The following is an 18,562-nucleotide window of genomic DNA, read 5'->3' as shown; positions in this document are numbered from 1 at the left end:
AGACCCGGGGTGCCGTGGACAATCCAAACGGCAGCGTCTGAAACTGATAGTGACAGTTCTGTACCACAAACCTGAGGTACCCTTGGTGAGAAGGGTAAATTGGGACATGTAGGTAAGCATCTTTGATGTCCAGAGAGACCATATAGTCCCCTTCTTCCAGGTTTGCAATCACTGCTCTGAGTGACTCCATCTTGAATTTGAACCTTTGTATGTAAGTGTTCAAGGATTTTAGATTTAAAATTGGTCTCACCGAGCCGTCCGGCTTCGGTACCACAAATAGTGTGGAATAGTACCCCTTTCCCTGTTGCAGGAGGGGTACCTTGATTATCACCTGCTGGGAATACAGCTTGTGAATGGCTTGCAATACTGCCTCCCTGTCTGAGGGAGACGTCGGTAAAGCAGACTTTAGGAAACGGCGAGGGGGGAGACGTCTCGAATTCCAATTTGTACCCCTGAGATACCACCTGAAGGATCCAGGGGTCCACTTGCGAGTGGGCCCACTGCGCACTGAACTTCTTGAGACGGGCCCCCACCGTGCCTGAGTCCGCTTGTAAAGCCCCAGCGTCATGCTGAGGACTTTGCGGAGGCGGGAGAGGGCTTTTGTTCCTGGGAACTGGCTGTTTGCTGCAGCCTTTTTCCTCTCCCTCTGCCACGGGGCAGAAATGAGGCGCCTTTTGCCCGCTTGCCCTTATGGGGCCGAAAGGACTGCGCCTGATAATACGGCGTCTTCTTAGGTTGAGAAGCTACCTGGGGTAAAAATGTGGATTTGATTCTGATAGACCTACCCCAAATAACTCCTCCCCCTTATAAGGCAATACTTCCATGTGCCTTTTAGAATCCGCATCACCTGACCACTGCCGCGTCCATAAACCTCTTCTTGCAGAAATGGACAGCGCGCTAACTCTTGATGCCAGTCGGCAAATATCCCTCTGTGCATCACGCATATATAAAAATGCATCTTTCAAATGCTCTATAGTCAGCAATATACTGTCCCTATCTAGGGTATCAATATTTTCAGTCAGGGAATCCGACCACGCCACGCCCGCACTGCACATCCAGGCTGAGGCGATTGCTGGTCGCAGTATAACACCCGTGTGAGTGTATATACATTTTAGGATATTCTCCTGCTTTCTATCAGCAGGTTCCTTTAGGGCGGCCGTATCAGGAGAGGGTAGTGCTACCTGTTTAGACAAGCGTGTGAGCGCTTTATCCACCCTAGGGGGTGTTTCCCAACGTGCCCTATCCTCTGGCGGGAAAGGGTATGATGCCAATAACCTTTTAGGAATTATCAGTTTTTTATCGGGGGAAACCCACGCCTCATCACACACTTCATTTAATTCCTCGGATACAGGAAAAACTACAGGCAGTTTTTTCTCACCAAACATAATACCCTTTTTAGTGGTACTTGTATTATCAGAGATATGCAATACATTTTTCATTGCTTCAATCATGTAACGTGTGGCCCTACTGGAAGTCACGTTTGTCTCCTCATCATCGACACTGGAGTCAGTATCCGTGTCTGTGATCTGAGGTAACGGGCGTTTTAGAGCCCCTGATGGCGTTTGAGACCCCTGGACAGGCACAAGCTGAGTAGCCGGCTGTCTCATATCGTCAACTGTCTTTCGTAAAGAGCTGACATTGTCACGCAATTCCTTCCATAAGCTCATCCACTCAGGTGTCGACTCCCTAGGGGGTGACAACTCTATTATAGGCAATTGCTCCGCCTCCATCTTATTTTCCTCCTCAAACATGTCGACACAATCGTACCGACACACCGCACACACACAGGGAATGCTCTGATAGAGGACAGGACCCCACTAGCCCTTTGGGGAGACAGAGGGAGAGTATGCCAGCACACACCAGAGCGCTATATATAGACAGGAATACCACTATAAAACGTGCTTTTCCCTTTATAGCTGCTGTTATTATTAGAACTGCGCCAAATTAGTGCCCCCCTCTCTTTTTTACCCTTTTCTGTAGTGCAGGACTGCAGGGGAGAGTCAGGGAGACGTCCTTCCAGCGGAGCTGTGATGGAAAATGGCGCCCGTGTGCTGAGGAGATAGGCTCCGCCCCCTTCTCGGCGGCCTTTTCTCCCGCTTTTTGGCGAGTTCTGGCAGGGGTTAAAATACATCCATATAGCCCTGGGGGTTATATGTGGTGTATTTTCGCCAGCCAAGGTGTTTACATTGCTGCTCAGGGCGCCCCCCCCTAGCGCCCTGCACCCTCAGTGACCGAAGTGTGAAGTGTGCCTGAGTAACAATGGCGCACAGCTGCAGTGCTGTGCGCTACCTTGTTGAAGACTGATGTCTTCTGCCGCCGATTTTTCCGGACCTCTTCTTGCTTCTGGCTCTGTAAGGGGGCCGGCGGCGCGGCTCTGGGACCGGACTCCGAGGCTGGGCCTGTGTTCGGTCCCTCTGGAGCTAATGGTGTCCAGTAGCCTAAGAAGCCCAAGCTGGCTGCAAGCAGGCAGGTTCGCTTCTTCTCCCCTTAGTCCCTCGATGCAGTGAGCCTGTTGCCAGCAGGTCTCACTGAAAATAAAAAACCTAAAACTAAACTTTCACTAAGAAGCTCAGGAGAGCCCCTAGTGTGCACCCTTCTCGGCCGGGCACAAAAATCTAACTGAGGCTTGGAGGAGGGTCATAGGGGGAGGAGCCAGTGCACACCAGGTAGTCCTAAAGCTTTACTTTTGTGCCCAGTCTCCTGCGGAGCCGCTATTCCCCATGGTCCTTACGGAGTTCCCAGCATCCACTAGGACGTCAGAGAAATATATATATATATATACACACGCACATATATATATATATATATACACACACACACATACATACACAGACATATATAAATGCGACTGATTACCTTTCTAAGTAATTGTTATGTAATGTACAGTTGCAGTATTGAAAACAAAAGATAAAAAACAATTAAAGTGAAAAGAATTGGGGCGGTTAAATTCATTATTTTTGTACTGCACTGTTTATAATCACTTTAATATGTATGTACAAACTAATATATATTTGAAGATCAATAAGATCTATATAAGCATGGTGACTGGGTAACTTATTACAGGTGTCTTTACTGTGAAATACTATTTGGATACGTTTAATATTGAACAAAACTGAGTGCCGTATATGTTATAGAATAGTGTTTTTAGAAGGAGGAACATGGAAAAAGTGCAATAAAAATTCCATAATAGAATGTTGTATATGAGAGTGCATGTAACATTTAAAATACATTTCTGTTTAACAATCCCCTTTGTAACTAGTCCATTATCAAATAAATTATGCATAAAAGTACATTAAAATACTTTATTTCAATTAGAATTTTTTTATTACACCACTCATAAGGCTTTGGCTGAGTTTTAAGTTGGCATTAGAAAGACAGAGCAGTCATTTCTTATGCTGTTTCATGACACAGTTGTAAGGAAAGTAGGAGCTATAAAAATACATTTTTTTATTGAACCCATCTGTATTAAGTCTATACTTGGTGAAATAATGACTACACTCTCAAATTTCAATTACATAAGTGGGTATGGTGGGCCTATTTACTTTCATTCAGCTCTATGAATGGTCTTCTTTAGGATTTCATTATTGCTCTGTTCACAAAATGCTCCCTTTTTACTTTTTTTTAATCTTTCTTTCTAGGAGCAAAATATCAATAAACTTATTTAAACAATAAAAAAGTGGTTTACTAAAAGTGGACAGATCCTTTGACAATTTATGATCAGTATGAGTTTTGCAATAAAATATACAATCAGCAACTTGCACAAATATAGCATCTAATTTAATAAAAATTAAATTAAAATTTCTTCTGTTGACTGCATACCTGATCTGCGGGTATCTTATTGATGGGTCTCAAAACACTTATCTTTAACAAGCTAGGGGCACAAATCACATTAGCGGGGATTCAATTACCTGTGGTAAACCACCATAAAGTGAAAACGGGAGGTAGCCTAGGTCTTTAACACCCGAGGCTATTCAACTGCACTCCCATTTTAACCCAACAGACTTGGGGGTATATTCAATTGAAGTCGAAAGCTGCCGTCTGTCAAAAAAAAAACGTGATTCGACCTATTCAATATATCCCAAAATTGTTCGACAAGTCGATGAATTCGACTTGCCGAAAAGCATGTGGATCAGCGGAATAGCTGCCGATCCACGCGCTTGTGTCGAAAACGCGGTTTTGGCACCCTTTTCGACCATCTCAGTCCGACGTAAAAAAATGTCGGACTGAGATGAGGGATTAGAGCAGGAGAGGGGGACAGCCGCAGGGAGACAGGGGACAGCCGCAGGCATATAGGGGAGATCAGCACAGCGCTGCAGCAGGATGTCACACAGCCACGCCGCTCACGGCAGCTTCCACCCGGCTCCAGCAAGTGAGCTCACGCTAGCTGGAGCCGGGTGGACACTGCCATGAGGTCGGGCGGCTGTGTGACATCATCCTGCAGCGCTACAGTAGCGCTGATCTCCTCAGTCTGCTGGCAGCTGTCCCTGCGGCTCCCCCCCCATCTGGGCCCCTCATCTCAATTAGACTTGAAAAAGTCAAATCGAGATGAGATTTGAATAGGGGCTGTCTCATCCATACAGACAAATGCATGTCGGAATGTATCCGATGCTAATTGTATATACCCCTTAAGGTCCGTAAAAACAGCTTAACAAGCGTTAACACAAAACGTGTGAAAAATTAAGATTTGTACTTTAACAGGGTCGTGGCACATGATAAAGCCTGAGTTGTCGGAATTTTTTTGGACCTGCTGAGACAGATGAAACGATAATCCCCTGATAACGTCTGGATTCAGGGCTAAATTGATAACCCTGCGGATTAATTACCTAGCGGTAATCTACCACAGCTAATTCAATACCTCCCTAATTTTTGCAAGATTGAAGACTCACTTGCTCCTTAAGGGATCCGATTGTACATCAAATACTCCTGGCATATAACGTAACTTATGAGTGTTCAGTTTTGACAAAATCGCAATTACAAAATATGCTGTCAACCGCATTGAGCAAAACTGGCCAAATTACTGATGAAATAGCAAAAATTAAGTAAGGGAAACAAACCTAGAAACATAGAATTTGTCGGCAGATAAGAACCACTTGGCCCATCTAGTCTGCCCCCCCTTTTTTTTTCCCATTATTTTTATCTCTAACCAAATTTGATCCTTATTTCTTTGTAAGGATATCCTGACAAAGAAATAAGGATCAAATAAGGTTAGAGATAAAAATAATGTAAACAAAAAAAAAAGGGGGGGGGCAGACTAGATGGGCCAAGTGGTTCTTATCTGCCGACAAATTCTATGTTTCTATGTTTGTTTCCCTTACTTAAGGGAAGAACTCTAGCACCTTAATAAGGGGAAAATGGATCACAGTACTTAGAGCAATATATTTCACTGAGAAAATAATAAACACACACAATACCAGAAGATGTGCAGTGCAGACTCACGCAGACCAACATCCTGAGAGCTCACAGAATCAAATAAGAACTTCAAGGCTTCAGGCCACTGATTATTGCCATCATCATCTGATGAGAGAGCAGTGAAAGCTTAATGAAAGCCAAAAACAAAACTAAAGCACTAATGCAAAGTAATGGAGCATTATGAATATGATAAGAATATCATATGGTTAGTAATATCTTATAAGACTAGCAAGAAGCTGCAGTTAAACCCACAACACATTCCATTTAGTTAGGAAACCTATGAGATTTCTAGGTTTACAGTAAAATTTGGTAGTGACAAGATTCACTCAAAAAGAAAATCAAATGGAAAATTCAATTTAGCAGCACAGTATATATTCTTGGCCTTACCAATTAAATTTCTAGCCAATTCTGCAACAATGTCACAGATCTTTTTCCTCATATTGGACTGAGCTTCCAACTGAATGACCAGCAGCAGTTCACTTTTAATAGCATTCTGGACTTCAGTAGGGAGGGATGGATAGACTTCTTCAAAGGAGGATGACAGGAGTCGTCGCAATAGGACGGCTGCCATCTGTCTTGTCTGAAATATAATCCAAAATAAGGTTAGACAGTAACTGTAGACAAATACCACTAATCAGTCTGAATGCACCTAAACCCATATATGTATGACATTGTTTTGTTGGAATTATTTTTTATTTTATTGGTGCACATATTTGAAAATGAAGATAGGACTCCAGTATATAAGAATGTTTTGTATCCTCAGTGCCATTGGAGGCACAAAATAATTCTGGAAGTCTCACTCATGGGAAGAGGAAGGACAGTGCAATAGGTAAAAAAAAATTTTTTTTTTAAAAAGCTGTAGTTGGCATGAGAACTTCAGTAGACAGTAAGGGGCTGATTCAGTTGTTTGGCCATCTAAACATCCCGTCTAAACAGGGCTGTTGAGATGCCAAAACAATTGTCAATTTAATTGCATTTGGGCACCCATGCACATTGCGCATGTGGCGCCCAAACAGATTGGGTTTAGCTGCCTAAAATGGCTAAATTTCCTGCCGGGAGTTTGCTGCCACTGTGCACCATCTAGTGGCGGCTGCGTGAACAACTGAATCATCCCCTGAGTTAACTATAGTGCGATACAGTGGATTATACTCGCCAATAATGCAGTTTCTTTGAAGTATTCCATGGCAGCCTTTACTATGGCTTAGTAAACCATTGCCCAGACAGTGGACACTCAAGTTGACAGTTTACTGTCAATGGGGTGGTGGGGGGATATTCATTTAGTGCCATTTTTTATGGCTAGCCGAATAAGTGGCACTAATTCGACCTTGTGTATTGAATTGCGTGCGTTTTCGCTTTGTCAAATCGGCATGGGCGAAAACATACCCCAAAACGAGCGAAATCGCCCGCAAATTTGGCAAAACACGTGGATCGCCAGCAAATTCGCCAATCCACGTGGTTTTCGCCCACGCCGGATTTTTCAACCAGTCGAAAAAATGGCACAGGTATTGAATGGTCGAATGTAAATTCGACCTAAAAACGGGTGAAAAGTTCAGTTTTTTCAACTGGTCGAAAAAACGGCAATAACGGAATACCCCCTTAGTTATTCCAATGTTGCAACAGATTTTTTTCTCAGTTGAATAGTGTGGCAATTGGAAGCACGCATAGTCGCGGTAATAAGAAAATGGTCACAATAGCAATTACTTTCTGCGGTGAAAATTATGTGCCCAGTTGAATATACCCCTCAATGTCATTTAGAAGCTAGCATTACGGAAACCCAATACAGGCAGTGTAAGTTTAGGTAACAACCACCAAATGGTGAAATTTCCAAGCAATGAAGGAAAAAAATTACAATCATATACATATGTTTCATATCAAACAGATAGCAACCAGTGACAGGCCGTGCAGGAAGGATAAGGCGGACCCTTTCACGCCCAAATTAACGCCCTAACACTTAAGTCCGTGATAATGTGTTACCATAAGATACACTGAACTTACCACAAGACAGGCAAAACTGCTCTGGGTGGGCATCCAGTGCCCACTGTGGACTCAAAGAAAAGGATCTAGTAAGTATCAAAATCCTATTTTGTATTTCATCCACTAGGGGTCACTTAAGTACTCTTGGGACGTACCAAAATTCCCCCCTTGGGCGGGAGAGCTGGTTGGCACCTATAACACTAGGCGGCCAAAGCTAGATGCGGATGTTGCAAACGTATCAAACTTTTAAAAGTGCATAAACGTGTGCACTGATGACCATGTAGCTACACGGCAAATTTGCATCGTGGAAGCCAAACGACGTTACCACAGAACACGTGGAATGTGCTGAAATAGACTAAACTTAACGAATGGTCAGCTTAATCCATCTATCCAAAATCTGTCTGGAAGATGTCCAACCTATCTTGACTGCATCATAGAGAACAAACAATGTATCTGATTTACGTACTGTTGCTGTTCGGGCTACATAAATGCGAAGTGTGCGTACCACATCCAAGGTAGCTGGAGTCCCTGAACCCTCTGAAAAAATAGGAACCATGACTGGTCAATTGATGTGAAAAGATACCTTTGGTAGAAAAGCAGGATTCGTCCAAAGTTCTGCTCTGTCGTCATGAAACATCAGACACGGTGGTTTGCATGACAACGCAGCTAACTCTGAAACATGCCTTGCCGAAGCTAAGGCTAGAAGAAAAACGGTTTTCCAAGTTAGAAGCTTAACATCCACATGCAGTAAGGGTTCAAAAATTTAAGTCAAACTAGATTAAAGTCCCATGCAGCTGTAGGTGGTATAAACAGAGGTCGAACTCTAAGGACACCTTGCAGGAAAGTGCGAACTGTTGGCAAAAGAGCCAAATGCCTTTGAAAGAAAATTGACAAGGCAGAGACCTAGACCTTTAGTGTTGCTAAATGTAGTCCATCTAACCCCATCTGTAAAAACAGCAAAAAGGCGAGTTAACTTAAAAGATGTCAGAAAATTCAGAGCTTCACACCAACTATTATAAGCTCGGCAAATCCTTTGATAATGAGCTGCTGTAACGGGCTTCTTAGCAAGTAAAATGGTTAGCATAACCGACTCTGAAATGCCCTCTCGTCTTAAGAGCGGTTTCAACAGACACCCCATCAAACGCAGCCTCGGTAAATCGAGGTAAAGAAACAGACCTTGTTGCAGGAAGTCTGGACGTAGCGGAAGCGGCCACGGATCGTCTGCGAGAAGACCGCGGAGATCCAAGAACAACGCTCTCCAAGGCCAATGAGGCGTCACTAGTATGACGGTTGTAGACTCTTTTGATCCGCTTTAGCAACCAAGGAAGCAGCTGAAATGGCGAAAATAGAGACACGAGGCTATACGGCCACACTATTGTGAGCATCCACTGCCTTTGGATCTCTTGTTCTGGACACATACCTGGGTGTCTGAGGATTTTGGAGAGATGGGTAATCCCACCACTGGACTAACGTCTGGAACACTTCTGGATGTAAAGCCCATTCTGCTGTATGAAAATCCTGACCGAGATAATCTGCTTTCCAGTTGTCCACTCCTGGAATGAACACTGCCAACAAAATCACTTGGTGGTGCTCAGCTCAATTCAGGATTCCAGAACCTTCCCGCATGGCCATGCGACTTCGAGTCCCTCCTTGTTTGTTGATGTATGCGACTGCCGTTGCGTTGTCCGACTGAACCAGAACAGTCTGAGACTGGAGAATTTGAACTGCCTGATGCAGCGCATTGTAGATTGCCCTGAATTCCAGAACATTTATTGACAGTAATCTTTCTTGGTCTGACCAGAGACCCGGAAATGGACGATGTAGGACCACTGCTCCCCAACCTATGAGACTTGCGTCCATCTTTAGAATTATTCAATTCCAGACTCCAAACCGTTTTCCCGCGGTGAGATGTTGTACTTGGAGCCACCAGAGTAGTGATATTCTGGCCCTTGGAGACAACCACACCATCTGATGAATTTGGAGATGAGAGTCTGACCACTGTGCTAGAAGATCTAGCTGAAAAGAACATGAGTAAATTCTTCTGAACTGGAGTGCTTCAAAAGATGTCAACATCTTTTCTAACAAGTACACCCAGACTGTCTGTGGTTTGAGCACTAACTGTACTAGATGACGAATACTTTGTGCTTTCTATTCTGGCAGGTAAATTTGTTGATCCACCTTATCCAGAATCATTCCTAGAAATTTAATTCTTTGAGACAGGACCAGGCTTGATTTTTTGAAGTTGACAATCCAACTGTGCTGAACTAGTATATGAAGGAGTATTTGTTGTGACGAAGCCTTGATGAGAAGGTCATCTAAGTACGGAACTATTATCCTTCCCAGAGATCCGAGATGAGCTATCATCACAGACATCACTTTTGTGAATACCTGAGGCGCTGATGAGAGACCAAATGGCAGTGCCTGAAAATGATAATGGTTTTGTTGTACTGCCTGATGCGGTGGCCAAATTGGAAAGTGTAAGTACACTTCCTTGAGATCCAGCAAAATAATGAATTCCTGTGGTTCTAAACCTGCAATCACTGACCGCAGGGATTCCATCTTGAATCTGTAGTAAGGGACGTACTGATTGAGCCCCTTTACATTCAATATTGCTGACTGAGCCGGAAGCACTGTTGTGTGCTGTAGATGGCTGCAGTAAGCAGAGGAAGACGCCAAAACGCCTCAGGTCCCGCTGAGGAAGCTCCGGCTCCTCCAATGGCGCCGGAGCAGCACATATTTTTTATACTGGCAAAGTCTCCTAAACAGCTTAAAACATCACACAAGTGCTAGTCAATCAGGTGTGTCAGTTTACACACAGGGACCCTAGCGGGACCCCCTAGGGAGGGTACCGTATGCCGTGCCCGTCCGTGGTTAGCCTCACTTTGAACATGGGGACCGTCCAAGCAGGGATCTCGGTTTGTACTCCCCACCGATATTACCTTCAGGCAGCGTTAGGGGTGTGCTGCTATGACTGTTAAGGCGCAGTCCCCCGCTGAACAACCCCTCAGGACGGTGGTCCTGCAGCGGAAAAGCGGCTCTGAACCTCTTAAGGCCGGTGACCCCCAACTCCCATCCTATTGCCCAGACAGCATACTGAAAAGAACTAAAGTTTTAAAATAAATTGAAGAAAACTCCCTGGAGCTGCAGAGATGCGCATCCTCTCCTGAAGGCGCTTTATTCTAAACTGCCTGTGGGAGGGGGCATAAAGGGGAGGAGCCAGCACACCCAGTTGAAGAAATTTAAAGTGCACTGGCTCCTTTGGACCCAGTCTATACCCCCATCATACTAACTTCCTCAATATCCCTTATGAATGCTAGAGAAATTTAGTTTTAGAGCCACACACAGTTGCTGTACAGCATTCAACCTATTTATAGCATTCTGGAGGGTCTGCAAAATACATATTACCTGCTTAAAGGTAAGATTAGCCATTTTATATGCCTCAATTGCACCATACATATCTGTTCAAAAATGCTCAGCCTAAAGTATGTTTATGTCTCACCTCTTCAGCGGCAGCTGCATTTCTTATTGCTTGCAGAAGGAAAGTAATCTTGGATGGGCCAGGGATGCTGTCATAGGTTTCCTGTAAAAATGAAAAACATTACTTAACTAGTAATATAAAGGTTTGTTGCCATTTCACTAGAAACTTTAAACATTTAGACAGTCATGAAGCATATTTCATGCTATAAAGCTTTTTTACTAAATTAGATCAATAACAGTCTAATATTACAATTTTTATTTGTACATACATTGAAGAAATAATGACCCTTTCATTAAATGCGTCAGGAAACAGATCTCTAACTCCCAGGATGTGGTTTATTATACCACTTTCACACCGTCCTTAGGCGGGTCGCACCCGGGAGCATGATACAGTAGCCTCCCAGTGTGCGACCTGCCTCAATACCCCTTTCACACCGCAGACTGCAACCCGGCATATTGCCGGGTTGGTGATGTCGGCGGTGACGCGGCGTGGGCAGTGCTGGGAGATCATGTTATCTCCAAGCGCTGCCTGTCCACACACTGAACGGGAAACGAATCGCACTGACCCGGTTCCCGTTCACACCGCACAGCAGAGTTGAAATACCGGGTCGCTCAACCCAGTATATTGCCCCTGGTACCTTTCACACCGCACAGGAACACAGGTTATGTGCGCTCATGTGCCAATAAGCAGTGTTCAAAGCTCCTGGTGTGAAAGGGGTATAACTGATCCAGCTTTGCATGATGCAAATATTTATCTACATCTTAAAACAGAATGTGACGTATCAAAGTAGAACGAATTTTAAGGTTTACAATATAATGCCATTTTCACACTGCCACTCTAACCTGAGTTACTGCCAGGTTAACCCAAGCCGCTACTCTGTGTAAAAGGACCCCCGAAAAAAACCCCGGGTTGAGTGACCTGGGAAGAGCCGGATCATTGGTGCTCGGAAATGACTGGACCTGTGATTTTGATGTGAAAGTAGGTATATCAGCTACTTTTCTGATTGTGTCCCATTAACAGCAGCTCTACTTAACTAAATACATGGAAACTTGTAGTTTCATCATTAAGAATTAACTCAAGAATATATAAAATAGTTTTTAATATTCTCTAATTAAAGGTTTCAAAGTCAGTGACAAAAGAGGGACTGTCACAGAAATATGCCAGCACACAATAGCATGTCGTTAGCAACTTATGAGAAATTGTCTAATCAGCAAGACATCTGACAGAGTACAAACACGTTTGAATTCAAGACTAAAGGGCCCCATACACTTGCGCAACATGTCCATCTGACATGTCGCAGGCGATCACTCCGGCAGCCTCCCGGGGATCAGGATCGCCCAAGATACATTGTATACGGTCCTTTTGCATACAATGTATCTTGGGTGATCCTGGGCAATCCCAGCCATGCCTGCGGGGTCAGACATAATTGAATGTGCAGCACATTCAATCTGGAGGATCCGATCCGATGCTCGCTGGAACGCGCATCCGGAGTAGGAAACACCTCCAAAATGCCCGATTTCACCAGATATATCGAGCCGAATGCCCGAAATCGGTCATTATCGTCCTAGTGTATGGGGCCCAATTTATTCAGTGGCTTCAAGCTTTACATTGTATAAAATGCAAAACAAGAATTTGTGGTTGGTCCACTGCATGATCCCGAATATCTACCGCCAATGCAAAATAGTTAATAAAACTTTTTTTTTTTGTTTTGTTACAGAACAATCTACATGCAGTAAATCTTCATGGGCTCTCAGGGGTATACATTAGTAAAAATATTTACCTAGGCTTTAGCATTTAAAGAAATCTTTTATTTATTTATTTTTTTATACAAAAGTGTTAATTATGGGTAAACCAGCAGAAGTAATAACAGCAGTCTTAAAAGGACATTTTGCTTAGCAGTTTAAACTTGCTCAAAACCATTGGGGAATTCAATTGGTTTGCACTGCATGCAGCTCCTGTCTAAAGGGATGGAAGCAGTTCAACTGTTTGTGCCGCGGGTTGCTATTATTTCTGCTTGCACCCTCATGAGATTGCAAGCTGAAATCCACAAAAACAAAAAAGAAAGTTATGGTAAAAGCTTTGTTAACTTTTTCTCCAATGTGCATGCATCCACAGGGTTAATCCTCAACCTTGGGTAGGATATAGTTGAGACCAGGACTGGCACCAAACAGCTTTGTGAGCCTCCCAGAGTGCACTAGGGTCTTCTCCCTTCATACCTCGCGCCCATACACAGGCACTTCAGTTTTAGTTAAAAAGCCCAAAGCAGGAGCTGGAGAAAGGAGAGAAATATGGTACACACAGAAAATCACACTCTCAGAGAAGAGAAGTGAACTGATATAGGGAGGGAACACTCCTAAGCTGAATGGAGGACTTAGCAAGCCAAATGTTGCATCCTGAGGGGCAAACATATCAAAGGCATAGAACCTAAGACATGTGTGGGCAAAAGACCATGTAGCAGCCTTGCATGATTGTTCAGCAGATGCTCCACTGCGTGCTGCCCATAAAGGACCCTCAGAGCAAGTAGAATGGGCCGTCACTGTAATTGGAACAGGAATATCAGCCTGCAAGTATGCCTGTGAGACGGTCATGTGAAGCAAACTTGACCGTTTGTGGGATCCATAGATGAATAATGAATCAGTTTTCTAACAGAACTAGTTTGGTCCACGTAGATTTAAGAGCACGGACCATATCTAACGAAGCTTCCTCTGGTGAGAGACCAGGTTCCTGGAAGGCCGGTAGCACAATTGGTTTGTTGATATGAAATTTAGATGGAAAGTCTAGGGGACTGTGAAAGCGTCCATGTAGCTCGCCCCTGGTTCTTTTGTCCTTGCCTCGTACACAGGACACTTGTGATTGTGTCTGGAAGCAATGAGATCAGTGTCTGGAAATCCCCATTTGCACACCAGTATCTCAAAGACCTCTGGGTGTAGAGACTATTCCTCAGTGTGAATGTCCTATCGACTTAGGAAATCTGCTTTCTAGTTGAGAACGCATGGAAAGAAGAATATTGCGGATATGGCCAGGGAGGTGGATTTCTGCCCAGGCGATAATCTGTGTCCACCTCCTGCATTGCTGCCACACTGCAAGTGCCACCCTGTCGATTTATATATGCTGTTGTGCGAATGGATGTGTACCGGAGAACCATGGAGCAGGGCCTGGGCCATTAGAAGGGACCAGTAGACAGCTTGAAGTTCCAGGATGTTGATTGGGAGAACCTTCCCTGTCAGAGACAAGTGACTGCCCGTGACAGCCACTCATGCCGAGACTGAAGTCCATGGTGAGGAGTCGAATACTGAGACCATAGAGCCTACGGTCTGCATTGCTGAATGAACCGAGACCCTTGGACTGTGGAGCAGGTTGCGGATGCACGACTACAACATTGCAATTCTGTCCTGAGGGAAGAATATGCTATGGTACTGAAGGAAGGCCAACTTCTGCTGTGACTTTCCAGCACCGTTGGAGAGTGCGCCAGAAGAAGCAGGTCGTCCAGGTAAGGCAATATCCAAATTCCCCGTTTCCGGAGAGTGGTCACCATCACGAGTTTGGTGAACACCCTGGGGACTGTAGACAGTTCGAAGGGAAGGGTCTGTAATTGGAAATGCTGTTGCAGAACAGCAAAGTAAAGATATCGTTGATGACAGGGTGCAATGGTGCATGGAACTACGTATTCTGAATATCTAGAGAGAACGTATAATCTCCAGGTCGCATAGCCAGGACAATTGACCATAGATTTTCCATATGGAACCTGGGGACCTTGAGGCACTTGTTCAGCAATTTCAGATTCACAATTGGACGGTATGATCCATTTGGTTTCTGAACCAAAAAGAAGGTAGAATGAAACCCCTGAACCTGCCAAGACTGTGGAACAGGGATGATCGTATGACTCCAGACAGCACTTTGACGGGGTCCAGTGACTGAGTAGGGAAATATTGCCTGGTGGCATACTTCAGGAAGGAAAGAGCATACCAGTGAGTTACCACTTCTAGGACCCAGGCATCGGTGGTGACTTAATGCCATGTGTGGGGCCCCGCCCCATCAGGTAGAGGGTTTGTACTCTAGCTTGGTAGTTGGACATCTAGCAGCCCAAGCCTGTTTGGTCTTTGGTTTGGAAGTCTTGACTGTGCGAGACCCTCTCATGAATGTCTGACCTTTGGCCTTGCTGCCAAAAGGACCTAAAGGACGAAATCCATGGTCACACCGACGATGCTGAAGGCAGACAGGCTGTCTTATAGGTAGCGAATATTTGAAAAAAAATGTTGTCCAGTTCCATCCAATCAGGAAGTCGCCTGTGTATGGCAAGGCTTCCAGGGCCTTCTTCAATCTGAATCTGCTTTCCAAGATCAGAGCCACACAATGTAGTGAGCTGCAATGGAAACAGAGGAAGCCTTAGAAGATAATAAACTTTGTCCAGAGCTGCCTCCCCAATGTAATAGGTTGCATCTCTGATATTACTGAGTAAAGACAACTGACCCCTGGTGAGATCAGAGGTAACATTTTGTTCCAAGTTGTCTGCCCAAGTCTCTATGGTCTTAGCAATAGCCTCCCTAGCCGTTGCCGAGAGGGAGTACATTAAACTTGAGACAAACATCCAACTGCCTATCCAGCAGATCCCTAAGGGAAGATGACGTAGGGATAGGGAGTATTGACATTTTAATTAAATGTCACATGGGCATCCACTGTAGGTGGAGTCTCCCATTTCGTACAATCAGCTGACGGTGGCGGATAAAGGGAGTTGATCTTAAGGGACATCATTTTCTAAGTAGGAGTTTTCCCATGCCTGACTCATGGCTTCTGTGAAGTGGTCCGAGTGAGGAAACTGCTAAAACTACCTTCTGCTAATTACGCAGAGGATCCTTTAGTAGTAAAGGCTGGTTCAGCATCTTCTAACTAAAGTGACAACTTCACAGCCCTAATTAATGCAGCCACATGAAACTTAGGTGGGGCCTCCTCATCCACTGAGCAGGATTCAGTGTCTGAAACCTCAGCTTGCTCGACCGTAACTAATGATTCATCTGAATCAGAGAGGGAGTAAATTGCAAGAAAGGCAGAGGCTGCATAGATGTACAGGCTGCAGGCAATGTACCTGCATCATGTTTTGAAAGACAGCCGAGGAAGCAGCCAAGTTCTGTATAGAACTAGAGAATGAATCCAACCATGTGGCAGGGACGGGTAGGGCATCAATTGCCTGATAAACAAGCTGAAATTAATGTGGAAATCCCAGAGAGAGCAATTGAGGGCTGCAGTAGTTGTGGTATAGCCATAGGGGAACCCACAGGAGGGGTAGCATTAGGGTCAGCAATGTGGTAAAAAATAAGAATTTACTTACCGATAATTCTATTTCTCGTAGTCCGTACTGGATGCTGGGAACTCCGTAAGGACCATGGGGAATAGCGGCTCCGCAGGAGACTGGGCACAAAAAGAAAAGCTTTAGGACTACCTGGTGTGCACTGGCTCCTCCCCCTATGACCCTCCTCCAAGCCTCAGTTAGGATACTGTGCCCGGACGAGCGTACACAATAAGGAAGAATTTTGAATCCCGGGTAAGACTCATACCAGCCACACCAATCACACCGTACAACCTGTGATATGAACCCAGTTAACCGCATGATAACAGAGGAGCCTCTGGATAGATGGCTCACAACAACAATAACCCGATTTGTTAACAATAACTATGTACAAGTATTGCAGATAATCCGCACTTGGGATGGGCGCCCAGCATCCACTACGGACTACGAGAAATAGAATTATCGGTAAGTAAATTCCTATTTTCTGACGTCCTAGTGGATGCTGGGAACTCCGTAAGGACCATGGGGATTATACTAAAGCTCCCAAACGGGCGGGAGAGTGCGGATGACTCTGCAGCACCGAGTGAGAAAACTCCAGGTCCTCCTCAGCCAGAGTGTCAAATTTGTAAAATTTTACAAAAGTATTTGACCCTGACCAAGTAGCAGCTCGGCAGAGTTGTAAAGCCGAGACCCCTCGGGCAGCCGCCCAAGATGAGCCCACCTTCCTTGTGGAGTGGGCTTTTACAGATTTTGGCTGTGGCAGGCCTGCCACAGAATGCGCAAGCTGAATTGTACTACAAATCCAGCGAGCAATAGTCTGCTTAGAAGCAGGAGCACCCAGCTTGTTGGGTGCGTACAGGATAAATAGCGAGTCAGATTTTCTGACTCCAGCCGTCCTGGAAACATATTTTCAGGGCCCTGACAACGTCCAGCAACTTGGAGTCCTCCAAGTCCTTAGTAGCCGCAGGTACCACAATAGGCTGGTTCAGATGAAACGCTGAAACCACCTTTGGGAGAAATTGAGGACGAGTCCTCAATTCTGCCCTGTCCGTATGAAAAATCAGGTAAGGGCTTTTACAGGATAAAGCCGCCAATTCGGACACACGCCTGGCTGAAGCCAGGGCCAACAACATGACCACTTTCCATGTGAGATATTTTAATTCCACAGTGTTGAGTGGTTCAAACCAATATGATTTTAGGAAATCCAAAACAACATTCAGATCCCAGGGAGGCACAAAAGGAGGCTGTATATGTAGCACTCCCTTAACAAACGTCTGGACTTCAGGCACTGAAGCCAGTTCGCTGAAAGAAAATCGACAGGGCCGAAATCTGGACCTTAATGGATCCTAACTTTAGGCCCATAGACACTCCTGCTTGCAGGAAATGCAGGAATCGACCCAGTTGAAATTCCTCCGTCGGGGCCTTTTTGGCCTCGCACCACGCAACATATTTCCGCCAGATGCGGTGATAATGCTTTGCGGTTACATCCTTTCTGGCTTTTATCAAAGTAGGGATGACTTCGTCTGGAATGCCTTTTTCCTTTAGGATCCGGTGTTCAACCGCCATGCCGTCAAACGCAGCCACGGTAAGTCTTGGAACAGACAGGGTCCCTGCTGGAGCAGGTCCCTTCTCAGAGGTAGAGGCCACGGGTCCTCTGTGAGCATCTCTTGAAGTTCCGGGTACCAAGTCCTTCTTGGCCAATCCGGTGCCACGAGAATAGTTCTTACTCCTCCCCGCCGTATAATTCTCACCACCTTGGGTATGAGAGGCAGAGGAGGGAACACATACACCGACTGGTACACCCACGGTGTTACCAGAGCGTCCACAGCTATTGCTTGAGGGTCCCTTGACCTGGCGCAATACCTGTCCAGTTTTTTGTTGAGGCGGGACGCCATCATGTCCACCTTTGGTTTTTCCCAACGGTTTATCATCATGTGGAAGACTTCTGGGTGAAGTCCCCACTCTCCCGGGTGGAGGTCGTGCCTGCTGAGGAAGTCTGCTTCCCAGTTGTCCACTCCCGGAATGAACACTGCCGACAGTGCTATCACATGATTTTCCGCCCAGCGAAGAATCCTTGCAGCTTCTGCCATTGCCCTCCTGCTTCTTGTGCCGCCCTGTCTGTTTAAGTGGGCGACTGCCGTGATGTTGTCCGACTGGATCAGCACCGGCTGACCTTGAAGCAGAGGTCTTGCTTGGCTTAGAGCATTGTAAATGGCTCTTAACTCCAGGATATTTATGTGAAGTGATGTCTCCAGGCTTGACCACAAGCCCTGGAAGTTTCTTCCCTGTGTGACTGCTCCCCAGCCTCGCAGGCTGGCATCCGTGGTCACCAGAACCCAGTCCTGAATGCCGAATCTGCGGCCCTCTAGAAGATGAGCACTCTGCAACCACCACAGGAGAGACACCCTTGTCCTTGG

The 18,562-nt window shown here is 45.3% G+C and overlaps 1 protein-coding gene across 1 annotated transcript in view; it reads right to left on the bottom strand.

Annotated features, from left to right (window-relative positions):
* The window catches only part of IPO5 (importin 5), a 187,478-nt gene that overhangs the window by 131,515 nt on the left and 37,401 nt on the right, over positions 1-18,562 (bottom strand). The window contains exons 2-4 of the mRNA XM_063953056.1: positions 10,883-10,963; positions 5,797-5,989; positions 5,412-5,514 (exon numbers count right to left, since the gene is read on the bottom strand). Of these exons, the coding sequence (XP_063809126.1) occupies positions 5,412-5,514; positions 5,797-5,989; positions 10,883-10,963 (377 nt within the window). The remainder of the gene's footprint in view (positions 1-5,411; positions 5,515-5,796; positions 5,990-10,882; positions 10,964-18,562) is intronic.

This window comes from Pseudophryne corroboree, chromosome 2 (assembly GCF_028390025.1).
Source record: "Pseudophryne corroboree isolate aPseCor3 chromosome 2, aPseCor3.hap2, whole genome shotgun sequence".
In the NCBI taxonomy this organism is placed as follows: Eukaryota; Metazoa; Chordata; class Amphibia; order Anura; family Myobatrachidae; genus Pseudophryne; species Pseudophryne corroboree.
Note: the sequence above shows the minus strand (reverse complement) of the source record. Positions and strands in the feature narration are given on the sequence as shown.